This window comes from Lemur catta, chromosome 21 (genome assembly GCF_020740605.2).
Source record: "Lemur catta isolate mLemCat1 chromosome 21, mLemCat1.pri, whole genome shotgun sequence".
NCBI classification, from domain to species: domain Eukaryota; kingdom Metazoa; phylum Chordata; class Mammalia; order Primates; family Lemuridae; genus Lemur; species Lemur catta.
The window spans coordinates 7,941,833-7,958,782 of NC_059148.1; the positions used below are offsets into that span (position 1 = coordinate 7,941,833).

Consider the following 16,950-nt stretch of genomic DNA (forward strand, 5'->3'; position numbering starts at 1 on the left):
CTCCTTGCTCTGAGTGGCTGCAGGCCTCGGGCAGAAGGCAGCCCGCGAAGTCCCTGCCATCGGATGGGCACCACCACCCTCGCCTTTGTTCCTTGTCCCTGCCCAGCTGTCTTCCAGCACTGGGCGGGATTGAAAATGCTGCCGTGTCGTCCCCTTCACAACGAGGCAGGGCGGTGACATCGTGCCCTGCGAGCAGGGCGGGCAGGCAGTGGCCTTGTGCACAGCCCTGCACCTGGAGCAGGGCGTGTGGCTTCTGCAGGAGGGTCGCTCCCCGGCCGCACCTGGGCACACAGCTGCTTGTGCACGGCCTAGAAGTGCCAGTCCCAGGACAGAGGACACCACTTCCTTGCTAGGCGTTGGCGGTCTGAGGCCTGGAGCTCCTCAGAGGGCAGAGCATGAGCCACGGGCTGTCGCCTGGAGACCTGGGATTCACTCTTCTGCTTTTGGTGTTTTCACAGCATTCTTGATTTTGGGTGGCTTTGTTTCGCCACCTATTCTAAGAGGTTGTCAGGTGCAAGAAGTCAGGAACAAATGCGCCCCGTCCCCACGGTGGGCCCGGGCAGGAGGGCCATGGCCCCCTTTTCAGAGCAGCAGTTTCCTTCCTCCCCCGACAGATGGCAACAGCCTGTTCGACTCCATGGCCAGTGGCATGCGGCTGGTGGTCAGCTGCATCTCCTCCTTCCTCATCCTGTCGCTGCTGCTCTTCATGGTCCACCGGCTGCGCCAGAGGCGCCGCGAGCGCATCGAGTCCCTGATTGGAGCCAACTGTGAGTGCCCTCCGCGGGCCGCAGCACCAGCCCGGCCGTACCCAGGTCGAGGTCTCCCCTGCCCTAAGCCGTGGCCCCTCACGGTAGAGCTGCCCCGGCAGGAGGGGTGGGCCCTCTCCCCGCAGCAGGAGGCGCCCGGCCGTCCCTCCCACCCCCACCCCCTCTGTGCCTGGCAGCAGGCAGGTCAGCACGGTGCATTTAGATGGGACATCACCTGCGGTGGCCTGGGCCCTGGGTGTGGGCCGCCTGCTGGGGAGGAGCAGTGACACTGGTGGCCACTAGGCAGCTTAGAGCATGGGGCCTGCCCTCCTCAACCCGAGTTCCTCCGGAGTGCGCCAAGCCCGGCCGAAGGCCCCTCCGCAGCGACCCGCACCCCCATCGTCCCCCCAGCACAGCGGGGGGGCAGGAGCAATGGAGACGGGTTGGGGAAGCTCGCTGGCGGCTGTAGGGGCCCCCAGTGCCTCCCAGGTTTGGAGGCCACATGTCCCTGGGGCTCTGGTTCCTCGCCCATGGGCCAGGAACGTTCTTTCCGAGAACCTCCTATTCTCAGCAAGCGGTAGGGCGGGCAGAGCTCAGGCCTCTGGCAGCTGGAGGGGTGTGGGCCGTCCTGAGGCCTGGCCCTGTGGTGGAAGTGTCAGGACAGAGGGACAGGTTGCATGTGGGTGAGGGTGGAAGGTTCCCACCATGTCGGGGGTCTTGTGGGCTGACAGGTGGGCCGCTGGGCACAGCATGTGGCCCTCAGGGACAGAGGCCTAGCCTCAGAATGGGGGGCTCGGGAGCCAGGTGGCCACCTCCCAGTGACACGGCACTGTTGTGTCCCCCCTTTGGCGGCCCAGTGCACCACTTCAACCTCGGCCGCAGGATCCCTGGCTTTGATTACGGCCCGGACGGGTTCGGCACGGGGCTCACCCCGCTGCACCTTTCTGACGACGGAGAAGGCGGGACCTTCCACTTCCACGACCCTCCGCCTCCCTACACAGCATACAAGTACCCAGACATCGACCAGCCCGATGACCCCCCGCCGCCCTACGAGGCCTCCATCAACCCGGACAGCATGTTCTATGACCCTGCAGGTGCCTGTCCCCGGGAGGGAATGCCTCGTCAAGCAGTCTGGCCCGTGGGGCCACCGCCCAGTGGCCCTCCCAGCTCCAGAGGGCTGGGGACCCGACTTCTTTCTGGCCTTCTCTTTGGTGTTCCCTATAAGGGTTTTCCTGGGGTTGGCTGTGCGGAGGGTCTGGGACCCCCTTTCCTCCTCTGTCCCTCCATGAGCACCTGCCGGCCGGCAGCCCCCCGGCCAGTCTGAGGTGAGCTGCGGAGCCGGGCCCTGGTGGTTACGAGTACGGGGTTGGCCCAGACCCAGGGCCAAGCACTTGGGTATGTAGACACGTGTGCTACGGAGACACCATGGTGACAGTCCCCCGCCATGTCTGGAGGCAGCTCTGTGAGGTGGGAAGAAAGCACCAGTTCCGTGTCACCCATCTGGCACCGGGAATCAGTCCCCACGGGGCTGCGTAGCTAAGGTCAGGTGCCCCTTCCTCCATCGCCTGGCCCGTCCCTGAGCAAGGACATGGGCAGGGCCGTGCCCCTGAGGCGCCGGCCGCTCACCTGTCACCTGCCTCAGCAGGACGGACACTGGGAGGCTGGGGCTGCTGCACTGAGAGGTCTTAGTCCCGTTTGTCCGTCTGGTCCGTGATGCAGCTCCCGTGTGGTCTGCGTGTACAGGAAAGACGATGTGACCCCTGCCCTGTGACACTGATTGTCACAGTCGTCCCTCAAGGGGCCAGGGCAGGACAGACAAGCTCCCTGCAAGGGCTGCTGCTGGGTGGCAGCCGGGCCCAGACGCCGCCATGGGCTGGGTGGCAAGTCAAGGCTGCGGACTGTGGGCATCGCTGAGGCCGCGGCCATCGTTTTCGGAGACAGCCCGTGGTGACGAGGAGCGGGCCGGGCGGAGCCTGCCTCGGACCAGAGCTTTCCGCAGACACCGTGTGGGTCGCGGGGCTCCTGCTCTGACCCTGCCGCCCGCGCCAGGTGCTGAGTTCCCGCTGCAGCACCGAGTGTCCCTCACCCGCTTTGACCCAGTAGCTCCCGACACCCAATGCTCCATCGTCCGCCCAGGTCAACCCCGCTGAGTCTGCCGCGGTTTCCCTCTGGCGCCTCCAGTTCTGGGGGTCTGTCAGTGCACTGCCCCCACCTCACGTGTGTCTGCCGTGCAGGCTGCGCCCTGCGCCTTGCACGCTCCAGGTGCCCGGCCACAGGGGCTCCCTGCAGCATCTGAGGTCCGGGGGAGCCGCCTTGGGGTGTTCAAGCAGGAGGGTTTCCTCCAGTTCTGCCCTGCCCCCCAATGCCAGGCCTGCACCTGCCTCTGACACCCCTCTGTCTCCCCCTGCAGACGACGATGCTTTTGAGCCCCCGGAGACCAGCCTGCCGACCCCGGGGGATGGTGGCAGTGAAGGTTCGTTGCCCCGGTACCTGGAACAGCCTCTGCCCACTTCGGGGGCCTCTCTGGCAGACCTGGAAGACTCCGCTGACAGCAGCAGCGCCCTGCTCGTTCCCCCCGACCCTGGCCAGAGTGGGGGTGCCCTGGCCGCAGAGGCACCGCCAGGGGCCGGCCGCCACAGCCGCAGCTCCCTCAACACCATGGTATAGACGGCCCGGCCCGTGTCCAGCGGGCTGTGAGCAGCCGTCTGCTGTCAGAACACCAGTCCCTGTGGGACACTTGAAGGACCCAGCCTCAGCCTGGACCCCACCCACCACACACCCGCACTCGTGCACAGACCTCGGGGTGGGGACGGGCGCTGCGCCGAGTCCCTGAGGGCTCCAGAGACACACAGAGCTGTGGGCCTCCTTCTCTTCCTTTTCAAGTGGCAGAAGAGTGACGGGGTTTGTTCAGACCACGTGCTCTAGAGGCAGGGAAGGAGGCACTGTGGGCCTGGCCCGACGGCCTCGGTGGGCTTGTTCATGCAGTGTGCGTCCAGAGAAGTCCACCAGCCGCACCGAGCCCTGGGGCTGCCTCCCTGGCCCCACCAGGACGGCACTGCCGACTGTCCCTGTGGTGTGGCAGCGGGTCTGCTTCAGGGGAGACAGCCCCCGCAGGCCCGGCTGTGAGCACCAAGGTGACCCTGGCCTGGCCTGGGGTTGGCTCCAGAGGCCCTGAGAAGGGGGCGTGGAAGGAGGTTGGCCTCTTGGCTCTGTATTTGCAGCTGGGCCCCGCGAAGCTCAGCTCTGTGGCAGGAGGCCCGACGCCCCCCACCGGTGTCCCCCACAGTGCTGTGCGCGGCTCCCCTGGAGTCCGGCTGAGGCCCTGGACACCAAGGGTGCTGGGGACCGAGCCAGCTCCTGTCCACACTCTGGAGCTCTGGGCCCCGCCCCTGTTGAATGGTCCCAGGGCCTGGCCTGCTCCTGCCCGCCCCATCGGTGCCATAAAGGCTTGTTTCTGGGGGGACGGGTGGCTGAACCGACATCCTGGGCAGTGTCCATCTCCCGCAAGTCCGCTGCCTGCACCATTGCCACCGCCGCGCCCCGTGGCCGCATGTGCCCCGCCCCCCTCAGCAGCGCTGGGTGCTGGGGGCCCTGCCTGGGGGCCTTTTGCCCGAGGGACCCCGCTGCCTGCTCCCGGGCGGGGTCTTGTGTCCTGACACGGGGCCTTCAGCATTTCTGAGGTTTGGAGACGAAGCGGGTTCTGTGCGATTTTCAGCACATCCATATGTTTTCTACGTCGAATGTCTGGATCCGTGCGTGTGTGCGTGCGTGTGTGTGCGTGTGCGCAGGCAATGGGGGTGCGCGGGAACCCGGCTCTCCTGGGCTGCCGTGTCTGCCCTGCTCCGTGTGTCGCTCGGTCTTTCCCGCCCGTGAGGACAGCGTGGAGAGGCCGGGCGGGAGCTGGCACGGCTGTGCAGTGACGGGCTCGGCACCGTTCTCAGGCCCGCTCTGTCCGTCCCACGAGGAATGAGACTCTAGCGCTGCCCACAGACTTGACCTTGTGCTGGAGCTGTGAGTTTCGTCACCGAACTGCCTGTCCCTGGAGGCTGCGTGCGGTGAGGCCTGCTGCCCTGGCTGAAGGGCTGCTGCTTCCTTGAGAGTTGAGTCCTGGCCACGTCCTGCCCCCGCTGTGCCAGGTTCCAGAGCAGCAGTCGTCATAATGCTGGTGCGGGGCGACCGTCATTGGTCCTGAGAGGCGTCAGGACCTGTGTGCCGTGAGCGCGGCTGGCACGAGATGTGTGGGGTTGGGAAGCGACCTTTGGGGACGCAAGGACTGTTGGGGCCAGTCAGGCATCCAGCAGGCAGTGAGGACGGGGCCCAGAGTGGACCACGAAGGCTGCCGACCGTGGGCTTGCTCCGGACTGTCGGGCTGGGCCCAAGGGTGCGCTCGGGTCACCAGGGGGCCTCTCCCCTGTTCAGGCCTCCCCACAAGCTCAGCCCAGTGGCAGCCTGGGGCTGGGCAGAAAGCCTGAGTGCAGAGCTGGGGTCTGCCCCTCTCTCCCACACTGTCACCCAGAGTGCCACCCTTTGCAAGACCTGCCAGTCCAGGCCAGGGTGGGAAGAGTCCTGAGGTGGCCTTTGTCAAGGCTGGAGCTCCTGGGAGAGGTGTCCTGCCCTCTGGGCCCCAGAGGGACAGGGGAGGGACAGGCCACGCTCCTGGGAGGGCCACCTACCCTGGCACTGCCTTGCCGCTGTTCGGAGACCAGGTGCCCTCTGACCTGCCCTGAGAGGTGGAATTTGATACTGTACATTGTCTCAATGCCTGTTTTTTATGTTTTCCTTTCACTAAGGGTTTTTAGTTTGGGTTTATTTTTGGTTGGGTTGGCACTAATTCTTTTCTTAAGATGCTGTGAGAACCATTTCATCCAAATGCCAAATAAACTTGTGTTCTGGAAGAGGTGTGATCAGTCCTTGGTGTGACCCACCCCCCAGAGCTGCCACAGGCTGAGGGGCGAGTGGCCGGGGCGCCTGCCTCTCAGCAGGACCCCTGGGGTTTGCAGCCCTGCAGGCATCCCCAGGCCCCCGAGACCCGCACGGGTTGCACAGCCCTCTGCTTTGCCAGGCCACCACCCTGCCCATCCGGGAGCCAGCGTGGGGTGGGGCAGGGGGGAGGGTTAGAATTTGGCCCCCCCATCCCCTCCTCTAAGCCCCCCCACCCAGGTGGCTGTAAGCAGCTCCTCCCTGCAGTCCCAGCCACCTGGTGTCCCAGCACAGCCTGGCCCTCCTGGGGGTGTGAGATGGGGAGGGGGCTCGGGCCCCTTCTGCAGGACGGGACAGGACAGCACCTGGATTCCCAGTGTGTCCTGAGGGTCTGGGCAAGGCCTGAGCTGGGGCTGCGGCAGCCCAGGGTGGTGGGTGATGAGTGGTTGGGGGAGTCGGGCCATCTCTGGAAGCCAGGGGCCAGCACAGGGGCTCCTAGACCCTTCTGTTCCCTGACAGTGGTCCTTTCAGTAAATGTCCCACTCATAAAACAGGGACCAGAGGGCACCCAGGTGACCCAACCCCGTGGGAAGGGAGTCCTCTGCTGCCCTCCTCAGCCAGCCTTTCCCTCCTGGCGGGGGGGGGGGGGGTGGTCTCGCCCTGCCGCACCGGGAGGCGGAGGGTTAAGAAAGGAACCGGTAAGTCCCTTGGTAGGGACGGGAGCTTCGAGGAGGCAGCCCCTTATCCCCGACACGTCTGCTGGAGCAGGGGCGGGGGTGGGTGGGCAGTTCTGGGCGCTGGGTCACCCGCAGCACCGCGGACAGCACCCCTCACCCCTTTCCTCTGGGTAGCGGCGCCCCCTTTCCCCAACGCGGGAAGAGCCCGACCCTCTGGCGATTGGAAAGAGGCGTAGGGTGCAGAAGTGTCCCCTCCTCTCCCCTCCCGCAGGGACCCTCCTGGGCCCTGGATGTGCAGGGGTGCGGTAGGAGGGAGGCTGTGGTCCTGGGTGGGAGGGGGTCCCGGGCCCACAGCAGGTGAGGGACGCCCCCCTACACCCCCTCCATCTCCGCCACCCAAGTCAAGGGCGCTGGGATCCAAGGTGCCCTCACCCTTTGAACTTGCTTCCTTGCTGGTGGCTTTGGCATGTCACTCCTGGTCCCTGGCCTGTTTCCTCAACTGTAAGTGGGAGTGATAACAAGACAGCCTCTCCTCATGGTTGTCGCTGGCAGGCAGCGCAGCCCTGGCTCAGAGCGGGCGCTCCCTAGGGGCCCTGCCTGGCGCTACCCCCTGGACCCCGGAGAGCCCACAGGACTTAGCCACGCCCCCGGCCCACCCTACTGGGGACGTGGAGCAGCCTGGCCGGCAGCCTGCTCTGTGGCCTTGGGCCGCTTGCTAGTCATTCCCAGCCCCGGCTGCTGCTGCTGCGCCACGCGGGCCCCCTGGCATCGTTCTCCCTGTCCTCGTGGTGCAGCAGCTGGTGCTGGGGACTCAGGGTGAACACTGGGACTCTGCCCATCTGGTCTTGAATCTACCCTCTCTTGCCTCTCGCTGCCACCCCTTAGCTCCTGCCCCTAGGGAGGGAGACACTGGGGTTGGGGTGACAGGAGAGCGGGCTCCACGCTGGCCTCCCCTGACCTAAGCCTTCCTCCCCATTCTTGGCCCTGGGCTGGGATGGGGCTTGGAGAGCCCCAGATGCCCCGTCTCTCAGCTCCATCCCCTGCCCACTGTCTGCAGGGGCCTGGCGCTATGAGTCCCAGGATCCAAAGTATGGTGAGGACAGAGGGTCGCACGGGCTGTCCGGGGCCACCAGAGCATGTGCCAGTGGTGTGATAGTGGCCAAGAGGCAGCCTGCACACCATGCTCTGTGGTTTCTGCAGGTTCCCATCTGCAGTCCAGTGACCGGGCACCAGGCAGCATGCGTGTGACTGTCCCTCTGTGTGTCTGGGCCTGCTGGGGTCTGTGTGTCCAGCATCTGTGAGCATGTGCACGACATGGTGGAGGTCCCTGTGTGGATGTGTGACTGTGTGCTAGGAGACCCTCCTACCCCCATCTCGCTGGGGGCAGTGTGTCTGCAGACTAGGTGGCTGGGTCAGGTGCAGGGCTAGAGGGAAGAGGGACATTGTGACCTGTCCAGGTGTTTAGGGGGAGCGGGGAGCAATTTTCTGAGGCTGAGCTACTCTCTGGGTGTGCAGGGGCCGCCCTCCTCTGTGCACCCCAGGCTCCTTCCCTGACTCCCCTCCGTGGAGCCCAGACCTTGTTCCCTCAGGCCCCACCCACTGGAAGGAGCCCCTGCCTGTGGGGGCCCAGCCAGCCCCCCATCCACGTCGGCCTTCACCTGGTCCTGTGGGATGCCCCCTCGGGCCCTCCCTCTTCCATGGCTACGACTGGGCCCCGCCAGGCCCGTGGACCCTGGAGAGTGATGGCCATACGGGTCAGCACCAGCGGCAGGGAGCCCACACGGACGGGAACGCCCACATGTACACAGGGGTCAGGATCCCCCAAGAAGCTGAGACACCACGCAGGGGTCCAGAACTCCCGATAAGGGTCAGAAGCCTCCACAAATAAGTCATCAACCCCCACAAATATGCTAAGAGCCTCTACACAAGAACGGGAACCACCCCCCGGAATCAAAATCTCCACAAGGAAGGAGGCCCCCCCATGCAGCAGGCATGACACACCCTCCCCTGGAGGTGTCAGGACTCTGCCCACAAATAGCCACCAGCCATAGCCCCTGAGGACAAGGAGTCAGGACACACCCAGAAGCCACAATCCCCCACAGGGCCAGATGCTTGGAGAGTGGCCAACGCCCCCCCCACCTAGCTGGGGCCAGGACGCCCACCCCCCGAGGGCCTCCCTCTGCGCCTCTCCCCTGCCTTGCTGGGGGGGGCTCTGCACTGCAGCCTGGGGAGCCCGCTCTGCCGGCCAGCAGGGAGCAGGGACACCTGCATCCAGTTCCAGGGGGCAGTGGAGCCCAGCTGGCGGACACCTGGCCTGGGGGCACCTTTGCTCGCCCCCTGTGCCCTACTGCCAAGAGGTGGGCAGGAGGCAGGGTCGAGGGTGTCACGGGCTCCCTCACTGTCAGTGCTACTCTCTGTGGACACTGGTCCTCAGAGCCACCTGGAGGTTCCGGGGGGCCGGGCTGCTGTCACCTGCCTACCTCACGTGGCCGCTGCACTTCTACTGGGAGGCCCAGGGAGAGCGGGCTCGGGCAGCCTGGATGGGTAGCGCCACCCTGTGGAGGTGGCTCCCGCACAGGGTGTGGTGGCGGGAGAGCCCCTGGCAGGTGCGGGAGCGCGATAGGGGCGGTGAGGTACCTCCCGAGGTCTGTGCCTCCCCAGATGAACATAAAACACCGGAGCACGGTGGAGGCGTGATGCCACCCCGGCAGACTCGCAGTGCCGGCCGTGCGGTTGGTGACGGAGGAGCTGTGACTCCACCTGCTTTTCCAGAAAGGGGGTCCATGTGGGTCTGCAGAGGGGTCTCACTACGAGGGGCCGTTGGAGGGGTCAATAGGGTTTATAGGATTTAAAGGGTTCTGAGGGAGGATGGGGCCAGTGGGAGGTCATGGATATGCAGGGTCAGTGGCAGTGACCCTCCTTCCAGCAGGTCTCCCACCACTGGGAACCTCCCACTTAGAGTCCCACCCCCAGAGTTGCTCCCTTTGGAGACACCCCCCAGGAGCAGGGCCATGACAACGCCAACTTCTGGTCACTGGGTGGGGCCTGAAAGTGTCTGCACGCGTGAGAGCCACCAGGTGCATCCTTGCCGGGGGTGCCGGGGGCCTGGGGCAGCAGGACACAGGGAGGCGGTTCCAATCCCCCGTGCCCTCCCCCGTCCAGGGCTCTCGGTGACCCTGACGTCCACTTTCTGCTGGTGTCACTGCTGCCGGGCACCTCGTAGCTCTTGCACTACTGTCGCCATTCGGGGTCGCCGAGTAGGCCCAGCTGTGTGCCCACGGTGCTCTGGACCATTGTTGAGAATGCTGTACCCATCCGGTGTGCAGTTGGGGCCACTGCCTCTACCCTAGGCTGCACTGCCCTCCCCTCTGCAGCTGCAGCCCTTGCCCCCCGCCTCTGTGCACCCCTGTTTTGACCCGTCTCTGTCCGGCACCCTCGGTGACCCAGTTCCAGACCGTGCCCCAGGTGGAACCCCAGCTTGCATCCGCGCGGCTCATGGGTAACTTCCATCTGCAGCAGCCTCTTGGGGGACAGAGGGTCTCGCCTCTCCCGGAGCCTCCATTGGCGGCACCCCACCCCCTACCCTCACCCTGGCAGGGTGTGCAGGGCTCTGCTGGGCCTGGGGCTCAGCCTGGGGCTCTGGCAGGGCCCCTGTGATCCAGGCACAACCCCACTCTGGACATAAATGATGCCCAGGATGACCCTGGCCTAATGTGGCTGGGAGGGGGGCCGGGAGGCAGCTTGCCTCCTCTGCCAAGTGGGGGGATTGCACCCCAACCGCAGTGATGCCTCAGCGGGGCTGTCCGTATGACCGGGAGGCCTGAGAGACCCCTCCCCCACCACAGCCAGTCCCAGGCTCCCTCACCCATCCAGAACCCCAGGCCTCCCCAGATTCCACTCAGAGGGAGAAGGGCCCCCACCCCCATCCTACCTCACGTTGGCATCCCCAGGTCAGATGAACAGACAAAAGCTGACAGGTCTTAGAAATGCCACCATTAGCCCAAGAGTTACATATTTTATTTAAAATATAAGCTGGTGGCCAGGCACGGTGGCTCATGCCTGTAATCCTAGCACTCTGGGAGGCCGAGGCAGGAGGATCGCTCGAGGTCAGGAGTTCGAGACCAGCCTGAGCAAGTGTGAGATCCCGTCTCTACTAAAAAAAAATTAAAGCAATTAGCCAAACAACTAAATATAGGAAAAAATTAGCCGGGCATGGTGGCACATGCCTGTAGTCCCAGCTACACGGGAGGCTGAAGCAGGAGGATCACTTAAGCCCAGGAGTTTGAGGTTGCTGTGTGTGAGCTAGGCTGATGCCACGGCACTCTAGCCTGGGCAACAGAGCGAGACTCTCTCTCAAAAAAATAAAAAAATAGGCCGGGCTCGGTGGCTCACGCCTGTAATCCTAGCACTCTGGGAGGCCGAGGCGGGTGGATTGTTTGAGCTCAGGAGTTCGAGACTAGCCTGAGCAAGAGTGAGACCCCCGTCTCTACTAAAAATAGAAAAAAGAAATTATCTGGCCAACTAAAATATATATATAGAAAAAATTAGCCGGGCATGGTGGCGCATGCCTGTAGTCCCAGCTACTTGGGAGGCTGAGGCAGGAGGATCGCTTAAGCCCAGGAGTTTGAGGTTGCTGTGAGCTAGGCTGACGCCACGGCACTCACTCTAGCCCGGGCAACAAAGCGAGACTCTGTCTCAAAAAAATAAAAAAATAAAATAAATAAAATAAAACATAAGCTGGTGATTGACCTAGGGACACTGTCCCCTGTTAAATGATGACTCCAGCTACATTTCCTGAGGCCAGGAGGTGAGAGGCTGCTGGTTCCAGGCTCTTCTGCAGGCTCTGGGTGTTGGGGGACCCCGGGGACAGCAGACAGCTACTGAAGGGCCATCTGGCTGTCATGAAACCATGTCCAGGCCCCTCCCTGGAGGCTGTGGAGTCTGAGTACAGGTGACTCTGGAGAGACCCTGGTGTGCAGGTGCCTGCCTGTAGTGTGGCTAAGTAAAGGAGTAAGTGTCCTTGCTGTCACTGTCCAAAGTGAAGCTGAGTCCAGGGGACACTGACTAGGTCCTGTATCCAGGTGACGCTGTCCGGTGAGAGTGGGCCCGACTGTTAGCAGCCTGCGGCTGACCATAGTCAGGTTGCTGTCCGGTTGACACTATGCCGAATGTGGCTATACCTTGAGGTGACACTGTCCTGAGTGACACTGTGTCCAGCTGACACTGTCTCAGACGCCCACAAGTCCCTGAGATCGGTGACACTCTAGTGCACGGTGGCCCTGTCTCCTCCCTAAGACCTTTACAGACCCTTTAAAGACTTTTAAAGACCCTGCAATCACCTGCCCGGGGCAGAGTCCCTTGCAGACCCTCGGGCTCTTCCAGTTGCCCCCAGGAGCTGACACACTCCCGGCCCAGACCCTTCCCCAGCTCTGAAGCCAAAAGGGGCTTCACCCCCTTCTCCCGCAGTGGCCACCGGCTGCCACCTGCAAGCCCCAGACGCCATCCTGGGCAGTCTCCGGCCTCTGTCCATCCCACCGCCGGCTCCCCAAATACCCACGCAGTAGCTGGCGGCGCCCGGGGGCCCTTCTCCCTTCGAGCCACGCTCCACGAGGGGGGCGGATCCATCCATTTTCCCCGTCCTGGCGGTACCAGAGCCCTCTGGCCAGCGGCGACGCCCCCCGGACTTTGTCCGGGCCGCCCTGGGTGCGCCCAGCTCAGTCCCCGCCAGCTTGCGGGGCCCCGGGCGGCACCGGCGTCTTCTTGTGATTCTTGCGCGCCGGGGCCCGGTGAGCACGGCCTTCGGCGGGGCCGTCGAGGGCGTCTGCGGCGGGCCTGGAGGCCGAGGCCAGGGCGTTCACGGCGCCGAGCGTCCGCAGCAGGGCCTGGCGCGGCGCGGCGCGGGGCTCGCGGCGGGCGGGCGGCGGTGGCGGCGGTGGCGGCAGTAGCGCGCGCAGGGCGTCCAGCTCGGCCCGCAGCTCCGCGCGCAGCGCGTCCAGCCCGGCGCCCAGCTCCGCGCGCACGGCCGCCAGGCCCTCCCGCAGCCGCCGCTCGCTCACCTCCAGGACGCCCGCCGGGTAGGTGGCCCCGCCGCGCGGCTCCCCGCACACCGAGCACACGGAGCCGCCGCTGTGCGCATCCCGCTCGCCGGCCCCGGCCGCCCCGGGCCCCGCCGCCGCGGCCCCCGCGCGCTCCACCAGCCGCAGCAGCCGCGGCGCTTCCGCGCGCGCCGCCGCCTCGGCCCGGAGCTGGCCCCGCAGGCGAGCCAAGCGGCCCGGGGCGCGGCCGTCTTCTGGGCCCGGCCCGTTGGGCTGCGGCCCGGGGTCCCGCCGGCGCCCCGCGCCGCGCCGCAGCGCCTCGTTCGCGCCGTACGCGCTGCGCGCCTGGACCCACGGGCGCCCGGGCTCCGCCGCCATCCGCGCTGCCGCCTCCGCCGCCACCACCAGCGCGGCCGGGCCGGGAGCCCCAGTCCGCAGCCTAGCAACAGCGAGGGCCCCGCGACGCGCGGCGGAGAGAGCCCCCCGGGACGGCTGTGGGAACGACCCGGGCCTCAGGGGGTCCGGGGAGCTGGGCCGGGGAACCCCTGCAGGGCCCGGGCACAGGCGGGGCGGCTAGGTCCCAGGGGTCCCCAGGAAGCGCTTGGGCCAGCTTCTGAGTAGGAGTGACAGGACGTGGAGCGACAGCTGCCAAAGGCCAAGCATCCCTAGACCCGAGTTGGGAGCTGAGCTCACATCCTCTACTGGAAGCTGCGGTTCCCTCCACAGTCAGGGCAGGCCCTGGCGTGGTCACGGACCCCACAGCCCTCCTCACTGTTTCAGGGCCACCTACTTCCATGTCACAGTCCAGGCCACTCTGATGTCCTCACTCTGTCCCCTACAGTCTGCACGCAGCTGCAGCAACAGGCCCTTGGTCAGCTCCAACCCCGAGCTCCCACCCCTGCATGCAAGCTCTTCAGGATCTCTTTCACTCTCCATGTGCCCAGGCCTAGGGTCACTGGAGGTCCCCTCCCATCTCACACTGTGTGTCCCTGCCATGTCCTCCTTAACCTCCTCTGACCCGGCAACCTTCCGCACCCCTCTGGGCCTTTGCACTGCCGATGACCCCCGCTTCTCCCCCTCAGGCCGGGAAGCCTGCCGTGACCCACCATCGCACTCCCGGGGACGCAAACCCCTCCGCCGCGGCCCCCTCTGCAGCCGTGTTTAAATGCCTCTCTGTTCTCTGTCCACCCCCAGAGGGGTCTCTGAGCCTATGCTGGGCACTCAGTAGTGCTAAACGTGCTGAACTTGGACGAAGGAGTAAATGGATGGATGGGGGGCGGGGGGAGGGGGTTGGGTCCTCTCCCATTTTACAGTTTTGCCCTGGCAGCCCATCCGCCCCTCAGCCTGGCATCCGAGGTCTTCACGGCCGACAGCCCTGGCTCATCCTGCTCCACCTTCTGTGGGGCACCTCACCGCTGCACCCCATTCTCTCTCACCCCGGCGCCCTGCGTGCGCAGCACAGTATGTGCCACAGGCTGTGGGCAGAGGGCGGTATCCCCCACCTAGCGTGTTGTTCTCACTGCACCCCAGGGGCTAGTTAGGACTCTGGGTGCTCTGGGCTCTGGGGCCTCCCTCAGCAAATTGGGAGGAGAGGTGGCAAGACAGCCACTGGGACCTGCGTCCCCAGGGTGTCCATGCAGCCCCGTTCTGGGCTGTTCTCAGGCAGCCACCGTGGGGAAGCTGGGGGCCCCTTTAGTCATTTGTTCACTCATTCGCTCCCCCATTCATTCCCTGCAGCCTGTCTCCCCGGAAAGAGCGGGGGGGGGGGGGGGCGCTGAGACTCTGGCACTCTGTCAGCCCCTTGGGCTCCTCCCATTGCTGCTGAGTCACTTGTCCCCCTGGGACCTCCAGCATCTGGCTCTGCTGGTCCCTGGTGCCTCATTAGCCATACCCTCCCCCACTAGTAATTAAAATACTGCTGACAGAAGAGCCCTGATTCCCTCCCCAGACTGTGTGACCCAGGGGCTCTGCCCTCTCCAAGTTTGCACCTGTGAAATGAAGGTGGCCCCTGAGATCCCCAGGAGGAGCGACAGGGAGGCCTGAGGGTGGGCAAAGGTGCAGGGGTGAGTCCAGATTTGCTTAGGAGCAGTCATGGATGTGAGAGGCAGGAGGGGCCTGGGCAGAAAGAGGCTGCTAGTTCTGTTGTCCCTGCCTGGAGGTTTAAGGACAGGCTGGGATACGGGCTGAGCCTTTGCAATGAGTCCAAGTTGGGGCTTGTTCTTCCAGGGGCTGCACATGTGGACATCAGTGCTTGTGGCAGAGGGTCCCAAAGTCGTGGGCATGGAGAAGATGGGTTGGCAGGAGTGAGGGCAGAGTGGGAAGGAGGCCCTGGGGACCCCGCCGGGTCCTGAGTTGGGCTGCAGAGGTGTTGGTGAGGGGTGGACAGGCAGGTGTGAGCTCGAGTGCAGTGAGGGCAGAGAAGGGGGTCGCGGGGACCCTGGCCCACCGGCGCGGGGCCGAGGTGAGGAGGAGGGGTTGGGAGAGCAGGCGGCCCCAGCCCAGGCTCGCTGGTCAGAGTAGAGGTGGATGCATCCCTCAGGGAGCAGGGAGGGCTGCAGGGCGGGGGCTTGCACACACGCCTGCTTTTGGTTCCTTCTGGAAGCTCCTGACAGCCCAGCTGCCCGCTGCTCCCTGCACAGAGGAACTGACTGGGACCACGTTTCCGTTCCCGTCCCCCCTCTGTGTGCCCCGGGCCAGGGGCCAGGCGTGGTGGGGGTGGGGAGGCTGGCTTTGTCTGTGGGAACCCTCCCCCCCTGTGCAGGCTGGGGGTGGTGAGGCCTGGCCCCTCAAAGCTCAGGGCAGCGGGCGGGGAGGGGGGACATGGGGGGGACGTGGGAGGGGGAGGGAGAAAGCCCTGGGGCTCTGCTTAGGCCGGCAGGGCCCCCGGTGCAGCAGTCTCTCCGCGCGGCTTAGCTGGCAGTCTTGCACGCTGTGGAAGCCCAGCAGCCCAGACAGGAGGTTTCATTTCCCAGAGCCCGAGGGAACCCAGAGAGTGCTGGGCCGGGCAGGGCCGGGCAGAGCCGGGCCAGCGTGGTGTGTTGGAGGGGCTCGGGTGGCCTCCGAGGAAGCCTGCAGGGCCCTGGCGGGAGGTGGGTGGACGGGAGAGGAGTAGAGGGCGCGACTGTAGCTGCACGGTCATCGGGGCGCATCTGGACCATGCAGACCCCTGTTCCCATCCCCCCAGAGCCCTTGAGGTGGAGCATCTCTGTCATCTTCTCCAGGTGTCCGACCCCAAGTTGGGCCAGCAGGGTTCTGGGTGACGCAGGGAGCCACAGGCAGAGGGTCCCTGAAGCTGGCTCAGGAGGTCTGTGTGGGGAGGAGTGCCCCGGGCAGAGGGACTCTGTGCAGGCCACAGGGATGGGAGGGTTCCTCATGGAGCTGGGCCCGGAGGGGCTGTGTGGGCCGAGGGTCTAGGGTGGGGGCTGCTACTCTCTGTTTGGTCACAGACCCTGGCCTTCTGCACAGACTCCAGGGCACATGGCACCTGCTCATCCTCTGCTGTGACAGTGCTGCTTGCTTTGGGAGAGGGACTCCAGGGCCTTGGGAGGGGGTGCAAGGCTGGCCTGGCTGGGGCGGTTCTGTGCACCCCCGGGCTCTTAGGACAGGAAGGCCACGGTGCCTTTCCTGCCCCTGCAGTGCAAGCTGCGGAGTGGGGCCTCCGTGAGCCGGTGGGTCTGGCTTGGGCCATTGCTTAGGACACTGGTCCTGGGTTCTGAGGCCTCATGGGGACCCCTGGCAGGCCCTGTTGCTGTCTGTCAGGACCAGGAGGAGTCTACGCTGGCCAGGAGACAGGGGACAGCAGAGGCAAGAGGCTGGGAGGGCGTGTGTGGCCATGGCAGTGGCCAGTCTGCACTGGGAGACCCTGCCACCCAGACCCCTGAGCACAGATGGCCCCCCAGTCAAAGAAGAGGTGAGAGAGGAGAAGCGACTCACTCTAGGTCTTACTGCAGGGTCTGAGGCTTTCTGTGGGGGCTGGACTCGGGCACACCGTGCCCCTGAGACCCTGCCCGCTGGGCCCTGGAACTGTGCCCTGGCTTCCCACGGCTGTCCTGGGGCAGGGGACTCTGCAGGGGGTCACGTCATTGCCCAGTAATGACCTTGTCTGACCTCAGCAATGAGCCTGTTGCCTGGTAACGACCTCATTTTGCCCTGGTTTCAGCAGCCTCACACCCGCCTGCCCCCAGGAATGTCTGGCCTAGGGTGGCTCTGACCAGCCTAGACCATGGGCTTCAGCCCCCCAACCTGTCCTGGATGGGGTCTGTGTGTGCCCTGAGGGCCCAGCCTGCCCCTGGTGGGACAGTTCTGGGTTCTTTTTTTTTTTTTTATTTCAGCTCATCATGGGGGTACATAAGTTCAGGTCATATACATTGTCCATGTCCCGCCCATCCCCCCGAGTCAGAGTCCCAAGCGCGTCCGTTCTCATTCTCCAGACAGTGCGCCTGGCACTCATCATGTAGTCATACCTCCATCCCCTCCCCCCCCACCTCCCCAAGTCTGCACCTTCAAGCATGACCATTCCCCAGAGGGTGTGCAACGCACTCGTCATGTAGGCATACACCCATCCCCTCCCCC

The 16,950-nt window shown here is 65.0% G+C and overlaps 2 protein-coding genes across 7 annotated transcripts in view; one reads left to right on the plus strand and one right to left on the minus strand.

The window, feature by feature from the left end:
* DGCR2 (DiGeorge syndrome critical region gene 2) overlaps window positions 1-5,641 on the plus strand; it is an 83,085-nt gene extending 77,444 nt beyond the window's left edge. For all 6 annotated transcript variants that reach the window (XM_045535210.1, XM_045535211.1, XM_045535213.1 and 3 more), the window contains 3 exons: window positions 615-767; window positions 1,604-1,840; window positions 3,157-5,641. In XM_045535210.1, coding sequence (XP_045391166.1) covers window positions 615-767; window positions 1,604-1,840; window positions 3,157-3,413 — 647 coding nt within the window. In that variant the 3' untranslated portion in view covers window positions 3,414-5,641. The remainder of the gene's footprint in view (window positions 1-614; window positions 768-1,603; window positions 1,841-3,156) is intronic.
* Window positions 5,642-12,057: 6,416 nt separating this feature from the next.
* FAM246C (family with sequence similarity 246 member C) lies at window positions 12,058-13,314 on the minus strand. The gene is made up of 2 exons (XM_045535108.1): window positions 13,218-13,314; window positions 12,058-12,923 (listed from the first exon to the last, which is right to left on the minus strand). Exons 1-2 carry the CDS (start codon window positions 13,312-13,314, stop codon window positions 12,058-12,060), a joined length of 963 nt encoding a protein of 320 aa, XP_045391064.1.
* Window positions 13,315-16,950: the final 3,636 nt, after the last annotated feature.

Coding starts and splice junctions, on each gene's coding strand:
- FAM246C (XM_045535108.1), bottom strand. CDS start 13,314: ATGGAGAGTGAAAGAGATCCTGAAGAGCTTGCATGCAGGGGTGGGAGC. Junction 12,924..13,217: donor GCTGCAGCTGCGTGCAGACT/GTAGGGGACAGA, acceptor CGGGCCCTGCAG/GGGTTCCCCGGCCCAGCTCC.